This window comes from Macaca mulatta, chromosome 14, assembly GCF_049350105.2.
Source record: "Macaca mulatta isolate MMU2019108-1 chromosome 14, T2T-MMU8v2.0, whole genome shotgun sequence".
Taxonomy (NCBI): Eukaryota; Metazoa; Chordata; class Mammalia; order Primates; family Cercopithecidae; genus Macaca; species Macaca mulatta.
In genome coordinates this window covers 109,097,501-109,117,994 of record NC_133419.1, presented here as the reverse complement: position 1 = coordinate 109,117,994, position 20,494 = coordinate 109,097,501, and the positions used below count along the sequence as shown (strand labels likewise).

Here is a 20,494-nt window from a genome sequence, read left to right as displayed (position 1 = left end):
GTGAACATAACATAAGGTTTTAATTTCTTACGATAGTGGTTTCAGAAGTTCAACAACATCTTCCATTGGCAAGGGGTACTCTTCTCCAGGAAGCTCCTTTAAAAGCATTAGATACTAAGATGGTAGGAGGGAAAAAAATCAGGTTTATTCACAAATCATTTACTTTAAAAAGTATATAAACACAGGGCGCAGTGGCTCACACCTGTAATCCTAGCACTTTGGGAGGCTGAAGCGGGCGGATCACAGGTCAGGAGTTTGAGACCAGTCTGGCCAATATGGCGAAACCACATCTCTACTAAAAACACAAAAATTAGCCGGGGGTGGTGGTGGGCGCCTATAATCCCAGCTACTCAGGAGGCTGAGGCAAGAGAATCACTTGAACCCGGGAGGCAGAGGTTGCAGTGAGCCGAGATCGTGCCACTGCACTCCAGCCTGGGCAACAGAGCGAGATTCTGTTTCAAAAAAAATTTTTTTTAAGTATATAAACATAAATTCACACATGCACACACATGCACACACACACAGAGCTGTAAATTTTTAAAAGGTGTATAGTAAAAACAGAAGGCTTTGAAGTCAAATAGCAGAATTCAAATCCCAGTACCACAGCCTTAACTTTTCTGGTTAAAAAACTTGCCTTATGTCATCTAGGGCCTTCGTACCCTCATCTGTAGAGTAGAGATATATCACTTACCTGGCCAGATAACTGTGAGGATTAGATAAAATAAACGTAAAAGTCTAGCTTCTATTGTGGGAGTCAATAAATGATCATTATTACCACTGCTGCAGTTAAGAGCTTGAGCAAGATTCTGAAACTGTAAGTCTCCATTCTCCCAAATAATGCTTGGGGAAAATAGACCAGTGGTTGAAAACTATTCTATTAATGAATTTTGGAAAGCAGAAATAATCATGGGCAGGGAAGAAGTCAAACACCTTGACCTATCTTCCCATAAGGCAATCTTGTAAGGCTCTTTATGGTACTATGGACAGAAAGGGTTGTTGCAACGACCAGTTATAATGGTAGTTATTATCTAGGCAGCCAGTTTCCAAGAACTACCAAATAATTTTCTAGCTATACTGAAATAATAAGGGATTTTTTTCCTATTTAAATATAGAATAATATATTTCTTATTCCTTTTCAGATATTAACAAAGGAAATTAAATGATCCTTTTCATTATTTGACATGAGAGTCATGTACATGAGGTTACTGAATGTTTTGAAGAGACTTGAAACACCAATACTTTAAGAAAAGCATATAACTTCCTCTTGGTCAGGGATAGAGACTTAACTGTAGTATCTGCCAGGACCTAAACCAGGGGCCCGAACAGGGCACAACCAAACTTGTTTTCTTACTCTAAGGCATTTTCACCAAGGGTGGGAAACATGACCAGGGATTCCACCAATGACTCAGCCTAAAATTTACTGTGATCATAGGTTCTAATGTTTGACAATTTGCTGGAACTGGGGACATGACCTCGGACCCAACTTGCTACTTGCTAGGCCAGGGGCTCTACCTCCATATACACTGGGGCTAGGGCTAAGAAAATGGCTCACATGGTCAGATTAGTTATATACAAGGTTGCTGAGCACATAAGTAAATGAGCAAATAAATAAAGGTTGAGTGGATAGCCAGGTTTTGGGGTGTTTTTTTAACTGCTAGTAAAGAAATTTATAAATTTAGACAGAAAAAAAGATAAACTGTGTGATGTTGGCTTGGATTTGAAGGTATCTATCAACAGATAGACAAATGGCAAGGGTGAAGGCAGAAGAGGAATTACTTTTGGAACATTCTCATCAAAGTATAAATCTAATCATAACAAAACATCAGACAAACTCAGAGCAATGGACCTGTACTATTCCAATATATGAAGGTCATGATAAATAAAGAACTGTTTCAGATTGAAGGAGACTAAACAGACTACACACCTAAATGCAATGACAAAATGTTAACTTCCTGATTTTGATGATTATACTCTGGCTAAACAGAAGTGTATCCTTGTTTTTAGGAAATATACACTGAAGTATAAGGAGCATCACGTTTGCAACTTCATCTCAAAATGGTTCAGAGAAAATGATGTGTGTATCTGTGTATGAGTGTGTGTGTGGAGAGAGGGAATGATTAGGTAAATATGGTAAAATGTTAACTGTAGTATTCTTGTAACTTCACTATCATTTTGAAATCAAATCCAAAAAACTGGAAATATTTAAACTAAGGTCAAAGGCAAGATTCCAACTTCAAACACATGTTATGTAATATTTTTACACTCAGGGTCTATGTTTCTTAGCCTAATCAAAATAATTTATAAGAATTAAACCTAAAGAGAATAAATCTATCCAAAACCCATCTAAGTTTTAATATTTCAGCATCCACTTAAATTTGTTCATAGCACATTAAAAGAAAAAGTGTTATTTTCCAACTAGTCTCAGGTTCATTCCTCAAGAAAGCAATTTCAATTCTTCAAAGATACCATGTGATTCTTACATGTCAACTCATTACATTTAGTCAGCAACATCAGATAAAACCCAAGAGCTTCTTCATTTAACGTAACTCACCATATGCAGGTGGAGGGATTTGGTAGGGTCTAGCGTGCTAGAATCAATTAACATTAACAATTTCCTCCGAATATCAGCTGCCCTGAAGGACACAGTATTGGTCTGAGCAGTAGTTACACACAAACACAAGAACTTGAGCATGTCTAAGAAGAGTAGATCTTGCTTTGACAGATATTCTTCAGCTAAAGGATTAATGGCACCTAAAAATAAAAAGCACTCATTAACACAAAGAGAAGGGCACAACAGCCACATATATTCATATTAACTCAAATTCCCTCCTCTTCACAAAAAAAAGTACATGAAAAGCAAAATTATAGTGAAATTAATTATACACTAAAAGCGTCAAAAGTCTTTTTAAAATTATCCAGTATTCTTTTGTCAAGAAATAATTTAAAATATGGGGGAAAAAACCCTTTAGACAAACGATCATTGCAATAATGTTTATTATAGGAAAACAGAAAAAAATTTAAATTTCTAACAATAAAAAATGTCAAGTAAATTATGGGACTTATATAAGATTGAACAATGGTGAAGCCATTAAAAAGTATGACTATCAAGAAAAGCAACTACATGGAAAAATACTTATAATTAAACAGGCATTCATAACATATGTGAATGTTGATGTTGATTACAATTTTGAAAGTTTCTACAGAGGAATAATAGAAAAAGGTTAACAGCAATGGCATTACGGATGTGTTTTCATTTCCTGCTATTGCCCAAATAACCTATCATATGGTTTTATTTATTTTTTTTTTGAGACGGAGTCTCGCTCTGTCGCCCAGGCTGGAATGCAGTTGCGCAATCTCAGCTCACTGCAACCTCCACCTTTCCAGGTTCATGCCATTCTCCATCCTCAGCGTCCCGAGTAGCTGGGACTACAGGCACCCGCCGCCAGGCCCGGCTAATTTTTGTGTTTTTAGTAGAGACGGGGTTTCACCATGTTAGCTAGGGTGGTCTTGATCTCCTGACCTCCTGATCCGCCTGCCTCAGCCTCCCAAAGTGCTGAGATTACAAGCGTGAGCCCCCACGCCTGGCCTGGTTTTATTTCTTTAACAGTTATCTTAAGTTCCTTTTATGAAGAATAAAATATGAAACTAATAAAATATGAAACTAATAAATTCAAGTAAAAATCAGAAAAATATAAAGTATATAGGAAAGGAACAATTCTAAAAGGCTATACTAAGGGAAAATAAAATAAGCATAAAATTGATCTCAATGAGGCCTCTTATACTGCCAAATCAATATAAATAGGTAAAAGAAATACCAAGTAGTAAACAGGTATTTACCTATGGTACTTTGGCTCTCTCCAGGTTCATTTGCATCACTAACACTACTATCAGGGTAATCGTTAAATAGATTCATGGATGACTGATCCTCCACCTCCATTAGATTTCCATTAGTATCCTCTTCCCTTGATTCTACTTCTCCACGGTCAAATGGCTTTTTGATTAAGGATGCCTTCAAGGAAGAGAAACAAAGATGTTCAAGATGGCTTCTTGCAGGAGCATGTTGTAGTTAAAATTTACCTAATCAGGCCAGGCACAGAGGCTCACGTCTGTAATCCCAGCAATTTGGGAGGCCGAGGCAGGCGGATCACCCGAGGTCAGGAGTTCGAAATCAGCCTGGCCAACATGGTGAAACCTTGTCTCTATTCAAAATAAAAAAATTAGCTGGGTGTGGTGGTGGACACCTGTAATCCCAGCTACTCAGTAAGCTGAGGCAGGAGAATCACTTGAACTCAGGAGGCAGAGGTTGCAGTGAGCCGAGATCATGCCACTGCACTCTAGCCTGGGTTTGACAAAGCAAGACTCTGTCTCAAAAAAAAAAAAAAAAAAAATTACCTCATCAAACAATTCAAGGTTCATGTGTAAATATGAACACTACAGTACTTTTTCTACTAAATCTAAATGTCCAATAACAGTAAAATGGATATATAACCTACAATATGTCTACATAACAAAATAATATGCAAACTTTAAAAATTATTTCTTATACTAAGAAGTTCTGTAACACCCAAAGTGTTACCCAAAGAAGGGGTAGGAAAATGTCTAAATTGGTATGACTATTTTGGAGGACAATGACAATATCCATCAAAAAGTAAAATTTACATTCCTTTTGAACAAGCAAGTCTACTGCTAGAAATTATCCTACCTCCATCATATACACAAATACAAACAGACAAAATAAAAGTACAATAATCTGTACCACGGAAGTCGTTGTAACCCAAAAAACTAGAAACCACTTAAAATGTTAATTAAGAGCAGACGGTCTTTTTGGCCCAGTGCAGTGGCTCACACCGGTAATCCAAGCACTTTGGGAGGCCAAGGTGGGTGGATCATTTGAGGTCAGGAGTTCTAGACCAGACTGGCCAACATGGTGAAATCTGGTCTGTACTAAAAATATAAAAATTAGCCGATTGTGGTGGCACACATCTGTATCCTAGCTTCTCAGGAGGCTGAGGCAGGAGACTCTCTTGAAGCTGGGAGGCGGAGGCTGCAGTGAGCCGAGACTGTGCCACTGAACTCCAGCCCGGGCAATGGAGCAAGACTTCATCTCAAAAAAACAAAAATAAAAAAAATTAAAAATTAAAAATAAAAAAAAGGAGCAGATAAGCTTTCATATACATATATACTATTCACTATTCCCGCACGATAGAATACCATGCACTGCTAAATAAATAAAGTGTAACAGCAGATAGCTTATAAGTACAGTGACATGGAAAATGATTAAGATGTGTCATAAAATGGAAATATTCAAGTTATAGAATATGTTTTCACTCAATAGCTATTTCAATGTCTACTTTGTATGCCCGGCAGTGTTCCAGAAAAAAGAATGTATGTGGCATAAGCCCAAAGCCCATTTGTATGGAAGAAAAATAAATACTACAATATGTTGCTTGCCTGGCAAGATTTTTGGTCACTTTTAAAGAACAAAGAATTATTTTAAATTTTGGTACAATGTTGCATAGAAACAGGTGTGAGCCTGGATGATTCCTTCCCAATTTTTTAGTGTATTATTTATTGAGAAACTAAAGGCAGGCACTCACTATGCTAGGTATTGATATTAAGAAGCAATCAGGTGTATTTCCCCACAAGACAAAGTAACTTTAATTTCCACATTTTATTTTTAAAATTTTTTTATTTTTGAGACAGAGTCTCACTCTGTCGCCTAGGCTAGAGTGCAGTGGCATGATCTCAGCTCACTGCAATCTCTGCCTCCCAGGTTTAAGTGATTCTCCTGCCTCAGCCACCTGAGTAGCTGGGACTACAGGCACATGTCAGCATGCCCAGCTAATTTTTTAGTATTTTTAGTAGAGACAGGGTTTCAACATGTTGGCCAGGATGGTCTCATTCTCCTGACCTTGTGATACACCCACCTCGGCCTCCCAACGTGCTAGGATTACAGGCGTGAGCCACCGCGTCCGGCCTTAATTTCCACATTTATAAAAATGTAAGATGCTATATGTTGTGAGATGCATCCTTATTTACAAAGATATTTCAACAAAAAAATTATGCCTATTAGAATCAAAATATGGTAAGAAAAAAAGGAAGCATACTTACGAAACTTTTACAAATATCTGCAATGTCATTCATTAGCTTTGATGTTAACAATCTCAGGAAAAAGCCAGATGCAATCTTATTTAGACTCTTCTGCAATTAAGACAAACAAAGAACCAAGCAACAAAGAAATAAAAACAATTATTCTTGGCAGATAGTGTTTTCTCTATCTTGAATGAAATGTAGATAAATAGTTTACTATCAGGGCCAAGATATACACTGCTTCAAAAATACATCTTTTCTTAGAGTAATAATAACTATACTGTGCATCTTTCATTGTGCTTTAACAACATTAAAGTAACAGCTATTGACCCTAAACATAAGTAAGCTACAATTATAGGTTAGAGTTTATTCTTCTACTTTTCTCCTTCCCCACTTACACCAAAAGGGAGGAAAAACACATTACAAAACCAAGAAATACATTGATAATATTGATATATGGCCATGTACCTAATACTGGGTTTCAAATATATTTCCAATTATTATGAATACTCTGGGGCCTGGCTTAGCTACCCCACAGGCTGCTGCAGATAAAAATAAAGATTACACACAGTAGCACTCTTTCTACCAAATGTTATGTAAGATGATCTGAGCAAAAGAAAGTAAAGTATGTGCTGGAGTTATTGTTGTGCGGCTCACTAGCCCTGCTATGCATACCACATAGTTAGGGTCAAAAAATTTTTATAAAATGAATGAAAATATCCTAGGAATAGAAGAGTCATCTTTATTGTTGTATATAAAAGTTGTAAGACAATCTCAGAAAACTTCCTGAAATGATAAAATTAGTTTCATGAGAAACTCAGATTCCTATTGCTTATTCGTCTGGATATTACCTTTATGTACCATTCAATTTAATTTTAAATCGGTTTGTGTAACTTATGAATGTGACCAGATATGGTAGCTCAAACCTGTAATCACAGCACTTTGAGACGCCATGGTGGAAGGATCACTTGAGCCCAGGGTTTGAGACTAGCCGGGGCAATGTGTAAAACCCCATCAATACAAAAAAATACAAAAATACAAAAATCAACCAGGCATGGTGGTATACACTTGTAATCCCAGCTACTAAGGAGGCTGAGGTGGGAGGATCACTTGAGCCCATGAGGTCAAAGCTGCTGTGAGTTGTGATCACATCACTGCGATCCACACAGTGATGTGATCACTCGCTCTGGGTAAAAGAGCGAGAGACTGTATCAAAAAAAAAAAAATAAACAGAATAAACATAAAAGTAAAAAATAAACTTATGAGTGGACACCAAAACAGTAACACCAACCAGTAATCAGTCCCCTGCATAGGCTACAATTTCAAGTAAAAAGAAAATTTTAGCTAGGTGGTACATGACTGTAGTCCCAATTACTTGGGAGGTTGAGGCAGGAGAATTGCTGGAAACCAGGAGGTCAAGGCTACAGTGAGTTGTGACAGTCTCACTGCACTGCAGCCTGGGTGACAGAGAAAGATCCTATCTCACAAAACAAAACGAGAAGAAGAAAATCTTACCTTGGTACAGTTGCTCAAGCAACGTGTAAATAAATGCATCATATTTCTCAAGGAACCAATTCTGAATTCCTCATTTGTCTTATTTTTAAACAGAGTGATACTTTCTCCTGCACACTGCATTAGAGACTATTATGAATAGAAGGAAAAAATGCAAATTCCAGTTAAAATTATAGTTTAGTATTGCTTTTTAAAGTGTACTTTGATCTTGGACATACTATAAAATAAAAAACAAAGTGCACTTAAGAGAAAAAATGAAATGTTCTTAGAAGTTCCACGTAGTCATACAGCATAAGCAAAAATCATTAACAATTTTTTAAAACGGCAAATCTTATACTCTGTTCCTGCAAATCATACCAGTGACAGAGTACTACCAAGAGATAAAAGTTTCATTCTTACAGCCTACTTGATTAACACCCTTAATCAAAGATTCTTCAATATAACTGATCAAAGGGAAAACTTTTAAAAAGACAGACAAAAATCAATATTTTTTTTTTTTTTTTTTGAGACAGAGTCTCACTCTGCCGCCCAGGCTGGAGTGCAATGGCCGGATCTCAGCTCACTGCAAGCTCCGCCTCCCGGGTTCACGCCATTCTCCTGCCTCAGCCTGCCGAGTAGTTGGGACTACAGGCGCCCGCCACCGCGCCCGGCTAGTTTTTTGATCTCGGCTCACTGCAAGCTCCGCCTCCTGGGTTTACGCCATTCTCCTGCCTCAGCCTCCTGAGTAGCTGGGACTACAGGCGCCCGCCACCGCGCCCGGCTAATTTTTTGTATTTTTAGTAGAGACGGGGTTTCACCGTGGTCTCGATCTCCTGACCTTGTGATCCGCCCGCCTCGGCCTCCCAAAGTGCTGGGATTACAGGCTTGAGCCACCGCGCCCGGCCAAAAAATCAATATTTTAATGAGATTAAATTTTAATGTGATATTACTTCACTTACTATTATTTATAGTTGGCTTACAGTAATTTCAAATTTTAAGAATACATAGGCTGGGCGTGGTGGCTCATGACTGTAATCCCAGCACTTTGGGAGGCCAAGGCAGGCAGATCACGAAGTCAGGAGATCAAGATCAACCTGACCAACATGGTGAAACCCCATCTCTACTAAAAATACAAAAATTAGCTGGGCATGGTGGTGTGCACCTGTAATCCCAGCTACTTGGGAGGCTGAGGCAGGAGAATCGCTTGAACCAGGGAGTCAGAGGTTGCAGTGAGCAGAGATCGCGCCACTGCACTCCAGTCTGGAAGCAGAGCAAGACTCTGTCTCAAGTTTCCTGACTTTTTAATGGCGATCATTAAAAAGTCAGGAAACAACAGATGCTGGAGAGGATGAGGAGAAACAGGAATGCTTTTACACTGTTGGTGGGAGTGTAAATTATTTCAACCATTGTGGAAGACAGTGTGGCGATTCCTCAAGGATCTAGAACTAGAAATATCATTTGACTCAGCAATCCCATTACTGGGTATATACCCAAAGGATTATAAATCATTTTACTATAAAGACACATGCACACATATGTTTACTGCGGCACTGTTCACAATAGCAAAAACTTGGAAGCAACCCAAATGCCCATCAATGACAGACCGGATAAAGATAATGTGGCACATATACACCATGGAATACTATGCAGCCATAAAAAAGGATGAGTTCATGTCCTTTGCAGGGACATGGATGAAGCTGGAAACCATCATTCTCAGCAAACTAACACAAGAACAGAAAAACAAACACCGCATGTTCTCACTCATAAGTGGGAGCTGAACAATGAGAACACATGGACACAGGGAGGGGAACATCACATACTGGGGCCTGTCAGGGGGTGGGGGCCTAGGGGAGGGATAGCATTAGGAGAAATACCTAATGTAGATGACGGCTGATAGGTGCAGCAAACCACCATGGCACTGTATACCTATGTAACAAACCTGCATGTCCTGTATCATGCACCCCAGAGCTTAAAGTATAATAATAATTAAAAATTAAAACAATTAAAAAATACATACTATAATTTCTTCTCATATTACATAAATAAAAGAGAAAGGGTTAACCTGCACAAAATTTAATGTCTTCCAAACAAATGTAATAATTTTCTCAGGAATACATTTCATTTAAATTTAATCTGAAACTTTATTAGTATAAATTCTCCTACCTTGGCTTTCTGGAATAATTCTGACTTACATGCTTCCTCTTCAGCTATTACACCCATATAACAGTAGCAGCCAAGGACACCCACCAAAAGACTTGAACACCGGACAAGCGTTTCTGAATTTGTAATCTTAAAGTAAACCACAAATAAAAATATATATATTTCATAAATAATTTAGTATATTCTATAACTATCTTTAGCAAGAACAAATTCTACATATATATTAAAAAACAAAAGTTCAGTTAACTGACTTCAAGGTGGCATATTCTGAATATCTCTAAAAACAGCTAGGAGATCACTGTAGAATTATAACCAGGATTCTCCAGAAAAATAGCCTAAGTATCTCCTAATGGCCAAGCAGGTTCGGGTGGAGCGTGTACCGTACATGCAGGCCCTTAAGTATTTGAGGTAGGGATGAAAGAAAAGAAAAAAAGCTTCACAGGCAAATAAATGACTATAAGTCTTAGATCACAAGTAGAAATTAGTGTGATATAAAGAGACAATAAAATGACATTTTAAGCTTCTGAATAACAGGAACTTTGACTTATTCAGCTTTTTAGACTCCACAGACTAGCATAAAACATTTTTTCTAGTAGATAAAGTTTAGACAGCTGGCCGGGCATGGTGGCTCACGCCTGTAACTCCAATACTTTGGGAGGCCGAGGCGGGCGGATCACCTGAGGTCAGGAGTTTGAGACCAACCTGGCTAACGTGGTGAAACCTTGTCTCTACCAAAAATACAAAAATTAGCTGGGCGTGATGGCAGGCACCTATAATCCCAGCTATTCAGGAGGCTGAGGCAGGAAAATTGCTTGAACCCAGGAGGCGAAGGTTGCAATGAGCCGAGACCACGCCACTGCACTCCAGCCTGGGCAACACGGCAAGACTCCATCTCAAAAAAAAAAAAAAAAAAAAAAAGTTTAGACAATTTTATAGAACGATGTAAGAATCTGCTAAGTTACAAACAAGATGTTCAGATTTTTTTTTGCTCCTACAGGGTAGGAAATCGCATTTTAGGAGAAAATATACAAAACTAAATTACTTTGTAATGAAAGTGGTTACAATTGTGGTACAGAAGAATGTCAGTAAAAGATCATAAAGAGGTACACCGTCCCTTCTCAGGTCCTCAAGTCATTTTCCCTGGTTACTGAATTCACTCCTTTCAACAGATTGTAGGCTTTATTTCATTTAATCATTTACTACGTAATAAGGCACTGTGGAGGATACAAAGATTAATAAAAGTATGTATGCCCTTTTAAGAGTTTATGTTTAAGAGTTATAGTTCAAGAGATATTTGTATACAAACCATATGTAAATATCCATGGTATAAAGAAGATGCTAACTGCCATTAAAAATGTGAAACATTAAGTACTATGAAATTAAAAGATGAAAAATGATTAGGCCAGGCACAGTGGCTCATGCCTGTAATCCTAGCACTTTGGGATGCTGAGGTGGGTCCATCACCTGAGGTCAGGAGTTCAAGACCAGCCTGGCCAACATGGCAAAACCCCATCTCTACTAAAAATACAAAAATTAGCTGGGCGTGATAGCACGTGCCTGTCCCAGCTACTTGGAGGACTGAGGCAGGAGAATTGCTTGAGCTGGAAGACGGAGGTTGCAGTGAGCCAAGATCATGTCACTGCAATCCAGCCTGGGCAACAGAGCGAGGCTCCATGTCAAAAAGAAAAATTCTTAGAATCTTACCTTCTGAGATTCTAAGAAAGGCGTTAGCAAGGATTTTCACATGTGGATGATTTGAATACACAGAAATAGGTAGAAAGACATTTCACATTTTAAAAAATGGAAGTTTTGGCAAGAGAATAGTATACATGAAGAGAACTCGTGATTTTATGAGGCTAAAGGAAATTCCTAGATGACGTCTAAAATAATTGCTAGTCCATTTATTGTATTTACTAATCACTCGTCTCTCTTCAAATGCCACCAAAATCTATTAGATTTGTTTAAATTGTGTTCTTTTCTATTACTGTAACATCTCCCTCCTTTGTATTTAGAGGTTTTTTCCATCATATAATCCCCATGCTCAAACTCTTACTATTCCTCACTAACCTACACAAGGAATTCTTTTACGTCTACCGTAATTTCCAGTACAGAGAAAGTACTCAAATTATCATTCTTGAGTTTTCCTTTAATGATGCTAAGTTGTCCCAATTTGTAGCCCTTTACTGCCACTTTGCTTTTAAAATTAAGCCTCCCACCATCCTTGGTGTTTTTCCTGCCCCTATTTCTCCTTCCTAACAGTTTACCAAAGCTGAATCATATATAAACTTAGTTCTTTTTTTAAAAAAATCTCACCTCAGATGAGTAATTATTTAGAAGCTGTTCTGACAATCCCAGAAGATAGCAATCCAGTGATTCCTTGAGATTCTGGTGAACAGAGAAGCCAATACTGGACTGGTGCTTTTCTATACCACATTCTCTCACAATGGTTAAAAAGTCCATCTTGTCAAAAGTTGTCTGAAGAAATAGTTCTTCTACTTCTGAGAATGAAAGTTCTTCTTTATCTTTTCGGTGGTGTTCACTTCAAGAAAGTAAAATCTTTAATTTATAAACAAAGTACCTAATGCTTTGCTTATATGTATTCGCAATATATTACAAAGGGAAACATTAACCTAGTATCTACATCATTCAAAGACTACTTACATAATTAATAGATTATTCTTTTAAATGCTTCTCTCCTTTGGACTTTGATACCTACTTGTATCAAATTTCATTATTCAGTAGCAAAATTTACCAATAGACAGAGAAAAAAATATAAGTTACAATTTCAAAGGCAAATTCAGAAAGTATTTTTAAAATTACCAGATATCAATGTTAAGCATAACATTGTCTGCAAACACAACCCTTTTTTCACCAAGCAGAAGGAGTAACAAGCATAGATTTAAAAACCTTTAATATCTGGTATGGTTAAGCAGTTACGCATCCTTTGGGTTAGAAAAGTAACGATCTTGCTACCAAAGTTTCATTATTGTTGTTGGTATTTATTTGTTTTTCACTATTAATTTCTCCAAAAAGTAGGAATTTTTTTCATCTTTTGCCCTCTTGAGGGAGATAAGGAATCTTTGTGCCAGTGAGTCGTTTTCAGTCACAGTAATACAATTTAAGTCTCTTGAGTCAATCAACTAAAATCAGGTTTAGATTTATTTTTGTTTTCAATTATCCTTAGTTTTTAAAGCTAACAAATAGTCAAATCATAGTTGATGTACAGAAATGGGTAACATCTTTAAGAACTTATTTCATATAAATTATATATTCTTAATTTCCCAGCATAACCACTCAACTTTTCTCATTGGCACTTGCCACATATTGTACTATACAGCATTAAAAAATAGTAACCTTGGTCTAATGTTATATAACACAGATTACAACCACTGAATTAAAACAACCTCTTCCCTGGGTAACAGTTGCAATTTGTTTTGGACCAATTTAGTTTACAATTATTAAGATACAGCTACTACACAACTAAAATTATCATCTTCGTAATTAAAGCTATAGCTTAAAATGACAAAGAACATTATTAGATAACATACCATTCTGGCACACTTTGGAAAAAATTCATTGCAGCTTTACAGTTTTTCATAGTGAGACTCACAAGAATTTTCTCCAGTACAAGATGAGGAAAATTACTATAAAGAAAAACCAAAAGCTTCACTTAGAAGACCAAAAGCCACATAAAGAATACTTTAAACTTTAACATCCACGTTTAGCTATAAATCTTGACTTCTAAAATTTGGATCCTAGATTAAAATTGCTTTCATCTATACTGAATTTCTTAATATCTAAAAGGATAATTTAAGGAGGACAACCATTGTTACTATCATTTCCAATACTGTTTAGAAATAGGATGTCTGATTAACAGTATTTCTGAAGTAAATAAAAGGTTGTAAAATTAAAGCAAAAGTTCTTTAATTGGATCCATTCAGAGGTCTGCTCTCCAATCATTTGGTTCCAATTACCATCTGTGCAAAGGTTAAGTGGACAAGTGACTCCATTCCTTTATCCTAGTGCTTACATCCTGTTTTGTCTTCCTCATTTCCTCACCTTATCTATAAAACATATTTTACCCAAAAGACACTCCCATTATGAGAAAGGATCCAGGATCTACATAACTGAGATATATGGACTTATTTATTTAAAAAATCAGAAAGGAACACATAAATGCTCAAAGAATTATATGTGCATTCTTCATGCACATCCCCCATATTCTCACAGTGAGACAACTCTTTATTTCAGAAGCAATCAGGTATAAAGACACAGATAGACTGTAAAAACAAATGTAATATTTAATAATTAAGGTTAGATCTGGGAGATTCTGCATTACTATTATAAAATAAAGCCAAGTGGCATCAAGTAAGTGGAGAGAGCCTGACAAAACAAAAAAACCAGCAGCATGCTAACGAACTTAAATTACCTGTGAAGAATTGGAGGCACTTCTGTACTATTTTCTAAGTCACCCTCTAGCTGATAGAATAAGAGCCATTTCATTATTGATTCCTTTAAAGAAAAGCTTCTATTTACTTCACACATATTTTGCTCTATTCCCATTTTTACTGTTCCAGGAACTACACTGGTGGTCAGTGCCAAAGTCAAACAGCATACTGCAGGACTATAACAAAACAAAGGACAATTATGAAAAGCAAGCTCTTGAAGGAGCAAAGACTTTATCTATCAGGACAGTGGCTGGCACAAACATTTAGTTAAGTTGACTAAATGAACATAAAAATTGTTAAAAGTCTGATTACATTTGGGAAGATTCTTGATTAAAAAATAGTTCTTTTATTAACAGTGGATAGTACTACAATTTTAACAAGGCTATTGAATAAATAATGATAAATTGCACATAAAAGAAATTTAAACTCTTGGTAATTCTTTAAAGAAAGTCTTTTGGATACACATATACAATTAGAAGGAATAAGACCTGGTGTCTGATACATCAGTAGGATGACTACGGTTAACATTAATCTACTGTACATTTCAAAATAGCAAGAAGAGAATAATTCAAATGTTCCTGGCATGAAGAAAAGATATGTAGGGTGATGATATCCCATCACTCTACATGAGTGTGTCATATGAGTGTGTCAAATTATCACATGTACCTTGAAAATATATAACTCTATCATAGATCAATTAAAAATTTTTTAATTAAAAAAAGAAATTCCTTAACATTAGGCTTTAATAATTTGTCGACATTTATGCATTTATTAAGTCTTCTTGGCCAAACAAGAAAAGCATCTGAAATAGAATTTGACATCTTTAACTGAAGTAACAAACTATGAAAATGATCAGGGATATGTGAGTGTGTGTCTGTGTGTGTTTATATGTAAAGTCAGACATAATGCATGCTAAACTTACCATGAAGGTCTGCAGGCTGACCCAGTAAATAACTTCCAGAATTCTCTGTCAACCTCAACTAAACTACTCTGAATTATGGCTCCAAGTAAGCCAAAGTTTTCAGCTTGTATTTGCTCAGAACTTATACCACGAAAGGTAATACACCAAATTTTATTCCAGAGTTTTAATAAATCTGACTTTTGTGAGCTTTCTAGGTTTGACCTCTTGTCTTGGCACAGTGCAACTTCCGTAAGGCATCGTAACACATACGGTGTACGTTCCCCATGTCGCTGTTGGGGTAGAAGCTGAGAGAGTATCATCAGTAATGGAGACAGCTCACAGTTAGGTAAACTTGCAGGATACTTTGATATTAATTGGGTTGCAATCTGTAGCCTAAAAAAAAAGGGGGGGGTTAATTTGAAAACTATTCAATCACATTAACAAACTAAGAGGAAATATACAGACATGGTACTCTTAACAATATCCTAATTAGAGAATCACCATCATCATTTCCATAGTACTCTAAAAATAAACTGGCTCTTAATAGTTACTATGTCCTACTTCCTAAATTGCCAGGAAAATTGTCAACGTTTTGGCTAGCTGGGTAAGTTGTTAAGTTTCCCTTAAACAAACATTTTAAAAGATGTTAAATTAGCAATATTTGGGCCAGGTGTGGTGGCTCACAACTGTAATCCCACCACTTTGGGAGGCCAAGGCAGGTGGCTCACGAGGTTAGGCATTCGAGACCAGCTGGCCAACATGGTGAAACCCAATCTCTATTAAAAATACAAAAATTAGCCAGCCATGGTGGCACATGCCTGGAATCCCAGCTAGTCAGAAGGCTGAGGCAGGATAACCACTTGGACCCAGAAGGCGGAGGTTGCAGTCAGCAACCTCTAGGTTGTATTCTCTAGAATGTGTGATACTTAAGAATAGGAATCTTATGTTATTCGTCTCTGTATCCCTAACACTTGGCCCACAGCAGGTGTTCAATAAATAACTCCTGACTAAATGGACAAATTAAGAATCTTAAACAGCTACTCTTAAATATAAAAATGAGCTTAAGCAATAGGTATTTAAATCAATATGCTTTTCCCCCTGAAGTCACTTACATTTAAACATTCCATCAACATGGTAATCAAAAGAGCACTGATCACGAGTTTGACTATAATCTATAAATCTCTGTCCTTACAAAAGTTGCTTAACCTCTCTGGGTTTCAGTTTCTTTTCAGGAAAGCAAACAGGCTGAACTAGATAAATTCTAAACATCCTTACCAGACCTAATATTTTGGGATTCCAAAGTATTCCATAATTTATTTGCTTACTTAAATATATGTGAACATTATATGAGAATAAAGAAGATAGAAAATAAGAGAAGATAACTTTTTATCATAACGTCAAAATTATTGTGATTTCTTAAGGTTATCTTTAACTTCTTCCTAATTCTATTAGAAAGTGCTATATATGCTAAAATCTTTTGTTGAAGTGTACAATTCAGTGAATTCCATGAGGCACACACTTCTAGTTGCCTATCATACAGCCAGTCCTCCTTCTTAACTTGCTATGACAATATGATTAGAAAAGTTGGCCTGCCCTTGGCCCCAGCAAATGAGCCATTAATGATTGATCTCATTTGTCATGGCAATCACATATCCCTTTGCTAGTAATAGGTTTGGGGGTAGACAAAAGACTTAGTTCTGGTTGAGATGAAAGGATTCCACTGAAAGTTTTCTGAAAAATAACATAAAAGAGACTAAAATGACACTGAACGAGAAAATGATAACATTTTACCAAGGCACAAGATCGAAATCATTCTGTGACTTCTGAAGGTGATCTTTTATTACTTCCCAGCCTAGTTCTATTTTCTTCCTTTTGCAAGGTACACTGTAATCACCAGATTCTCTTTGTGTAGTAGTATAAGATTGAGAAATCTCCAAGGATCTGGTATCTTCATTAAAAACCTGTAAAATAAAAATAAATCCACTTTTTTTTTTTTCTTTGCGATGGAGTTTCGCTGTTGTTGCCCAGGCTGGAGTGGAATGGCACGATCTCAGATCACCACAACCTCTGCCTCCCAGGTTCAAGCGATTCTCCTGCCTCAGCCTCCTGAGTAGCTGGGATTACAGGCATGCATCACCATGCCCAGTTAACTTTTTATTTTTAGTAGAGATGGAGTTTCTCCATGTTAGTCAGACTGGTCTTGAACTCCCAACCTCAGGTGATCCGCCCACCTCGATCTCCCAAAGTGCTGGGATTACAGGCGTGAGCCACCGCGCCTGGCCAAATCCACTTTTTTCATTGCTATTGTCTTCTAATATTTCATTAGGGGGAAAAAAAAACATCCTTTCTGAAATGAACATACAGGGAACTCATAAAGCAAGAGTAATACATTACAGAAACATATAAATCTGATAACATAGTAAGAAACAAACATTTTGCATGACAGTAATGGCACTCGTAGAAAGCAGGTATTACCAAGTAATGCATTAGTTTTATTTCCTGGGAACATTTACTAAAAGCACTAAGAAATCTAAAAGTAAAGCAAAAACCTTTACTTTCAAAGGGACTCAATTTTTTAAATTTAAGAAATTTAAGAAATTTTAAGAAATATTAAGAAAATATTTGACAGAGTGAAATTACTACTCAGGATGTTAACCAAACCTCTGGGGAAAAGAGTTTTATTTAAGAAACATTAGGCCACCAGGTGATGAATAGGTAAGTAAAATGGAGTATATCCATACAACCGAATATTATTCCATAATAAAAATGAAGCACTGATTCATGGTAAAACATGGATGAACTCTGAAAACATTATGCTAAGTGAAAGAAACCAGACACAAAAGATGTACATATTGTATGATTCCATTTAAACGAACTGTCCCAAACAGGAAAATCCACAAAAACCAAGACTGATTAGTGGCTGGTTGCCAGGATCTAGGAGATGCAGGGAATGGGGACTGAATGCTAGGAAGGGATGAGGTTTCTATTGGGATGATAAAAAAGTTCTGGGCTGGGCACGGTGGCTCACGCCTGTAATCCCAGCACTTTGTGAGACCGAGGTGGACGGATCACAAGGTCAGGAGTCCAGGAGACCAGACTGGCCAATATGGTGAAACCCTGTCTCTACTAAAAATACAAAAATTAGCTGGGTGTGGTGGCAGGCACCTGTAGTCCCAGCTACTCGGGAGGCTGAGGCAGGAGAATCACTTGAACCTGGGAAGGTGAGGCTGCAGTGAGCCAAGACTGCGCCACTGCACTCCAGCCTGGGTGACAGAGTGAGACTCCATCTCAAAAAAAAAAAAGTTTCTGGAATTAGTGATGATGGTTGTACAACATAGTAAAAATACTAAAAACTACTGAAATGTACAATGCAAAATCATGAATTTTATGCTACGTGAACTCTAGCTTAATTGCAAAAAAAGAAACAGACTGGGCTTGGTGGCTCATGCCTATAATTCCAGCACTTTGTAAAATAGAGTCAAATCGAATCGAATCATTAGGGTTAGGGTCACCTTATTTCCTAGAGACAATCATTTAAGAATGAAAAAGTTCATTGTTAGTTTTCAATAAGTCTATATCTGCAAATGCATTAACTTTTAAGTTAAAAGGGTAATTCCAAATATTTCTGATATTTTGAAAGGAATAATTGCATGTACAGTCATTTTATAGGCTTTTTGTGAAAACACAGGTTTTAAAAGTCCAAAATGCCCAGTTTTTAAAAAAAATTAACATGAAATTTCTAAATGTGACATGACCTACTTACTGTACCTGGTGACAAATATCTGCCATCAATTCAATCAAATTTTCTTTGACGGCAATATTACGAAATCCTGAAGAATACTTTCCTCTACTTCCTATATGACTTATCTCATTCACTAGCAGATCATATAAGTTGTATAAAATACTTTTCCATTTTGTTGATTCATAAGCACCTGTAAACCAAAAAATTAAAATGTAATTTATTTATGTACTCTGCTTACACTGCTAGCTCCCACAAAATTATTCAGCTGTCAAGCTGCATCAGCGTTAGAAGACTTCTGGTCCAACCTTCCATCCAGTACTAATGCCTCTTCTGACAAGATCCTTGACAAACTCTAATTCATAACTGTCCATTTTACATTTACATAACTGTATTTCTTATAAATTTCTTCCATATTCTGACCTAAAATCTGCCTTTCTCCAATTTATTCTCCCACCTGAGGCAAACAGAATTAATATGGTCCGTCTTTCATATGAGGACCAAGTTCTCCATATGCCTTTTTCTGGCCTACGAGAAAAATATTACCAGTTCCTTCAACTAGTGTACAAACGACATAGTATTCAGACTTCTCACCACTTCAGTCATATTTCCCAAGACACGTTCCAGTCAACTTAAAATGCTGACTGTACAAAATCTGGTGAACATGATAATCCAACTGTGGTCTGACCAGTGTGTGGAACAAAAGGTCTATTATTTCCCACAAACAAGGTATTATAAAATCTATTAATGTAGTCTGAAACTACATTAGCTTTTCTGGCATCCTCATCATCCTGCCAATTTTAAATTCATCCTAAATACGCAGTTAACTAAATCCCTAAACATATCATATTACCTCCTAATAAGCCTGATCTTCATCCTGGTGAGAGAAGGTGAGTAAAAGATGAAAAACTATGAAAAGTCACTATTCTTTCACTTATGGTAGTTTCATGGGCTACTTATTATCTAGATATACTTATTAGAAGAGCCCATAAAACAAATACACAGCTACTTTTGTGTAGCCACACGGCCAGGCGCAGTGGCTCATGCCTATAATACCAGCACTTTGGGAGGCTGAGGCAGGTGAATGGCTTGAGGTTGGGAGCTCAAGACCAGCTTGGCCAACATGGTAAGATCCCAACTCTATTAAAATACAAAAATTAGCCAGGCATGGTGGCGGACACCTGTAATCCCAGCTAATCAGAAGGCTGAGGCAGGAGAACTGCTTGAACCCAGGAGGCGGAGGTTGCAGTGAGCTGACATTGTGTCACTGCACTTCAGCCTGGGCGACAGAGTGAGACTCTAAAAAAAAAAAAAAAAAAAAAAAATGGCTACAAGACATTTCCTCCATTATAGCTGCTATTACTCAGTATTACTCAGTGTGGTATGCTGTCTTAAGAAAGTCACTATACTAGCCATGATGAGTTGGTCCAAAGGCTAGTACAAGCCCAAAGGCAATCATAGACAGAGCAAGAGGAAACTCTAGTTCTAGCCAATAAAGTTCCTAACTACAGAAAAGCACTATACCTTCTGGGCAATACTCTCTTGGTATAGGATATATATGAAGGAATTGAGGAGAATAAGTGATTCTCCTTAATAAGTGATACTCTAGGGCAAACAGGCCCTAGAGTAACTATGAGGCTTAAGGAAGCAATTTCCCTGTTTCTG

The 20,494-nt window shown here is 37.0% G+C and overlaps 1 protein-coding gene across 4 annotated transcripts in view; it reads right to left on the bottom strand.

Moving 5' to 3' along the window:
- ATM (ATM serine/threonine kinase) overlaps positions 1 to 20,494 on the bottom strand; it is a 131,621-nt gene that overhangs the window by 88,181 nt on the left and 22,946 nt on the right. For all 4 annotated transcript variants that reach the window (XM_015115608.3, XM_077964249.1, XM_077964250.1 and 1 more), the window contains 12 exons: positions 18,859 to 19,022; positions 16,882 to 17,051; positions 15,112 to 15,483; positions 14,171 to 14,365; positions 13,290 to 13,385; positions 12,055 to 12,280; positions 9,745 to 9,870; positions 7,606 to 7,731; positions 6,112 to 6,201; positions 3,838 to 4,009; positions 2,552 to 2,751; positions 32 to 114 (listed from right to left, as the gene is read on the bottom strand). In XM_015115608.3, coding sequence (XP_014971094.3) covers positions 32 to 114; positions 2,552 to 2,751; positions 3,838 to 4,009; positions 6,112 to 6,201; positions 7,606 to 7,731; positions 9,745 to 9,870; positions 12,055 to 12,280; positions 13,290 to 13,385; positions 14,171 to 14,365; positions 15,112 to 15,483; positions 16,882 to 17,051; positions 18,859 to 19,022 — 2,020 coding nt within the window. The remainder of the gene's footprint in view (positions 1 to 31; positions 115 to 2,551; positions 2,752 to 3,837; positions 4,010 to 6,111; positions 6,202 to 7,605; positions 7,732 to 9,744; positions 9,871 to 12,054; positions 12,281 to 13,289; positions 13,386 to 14,170; positions 14,366 to 15,111; positions 15,484 to 16,881; positions 17,052 to 18,858; positions 19,023 to 20,494) is intronic.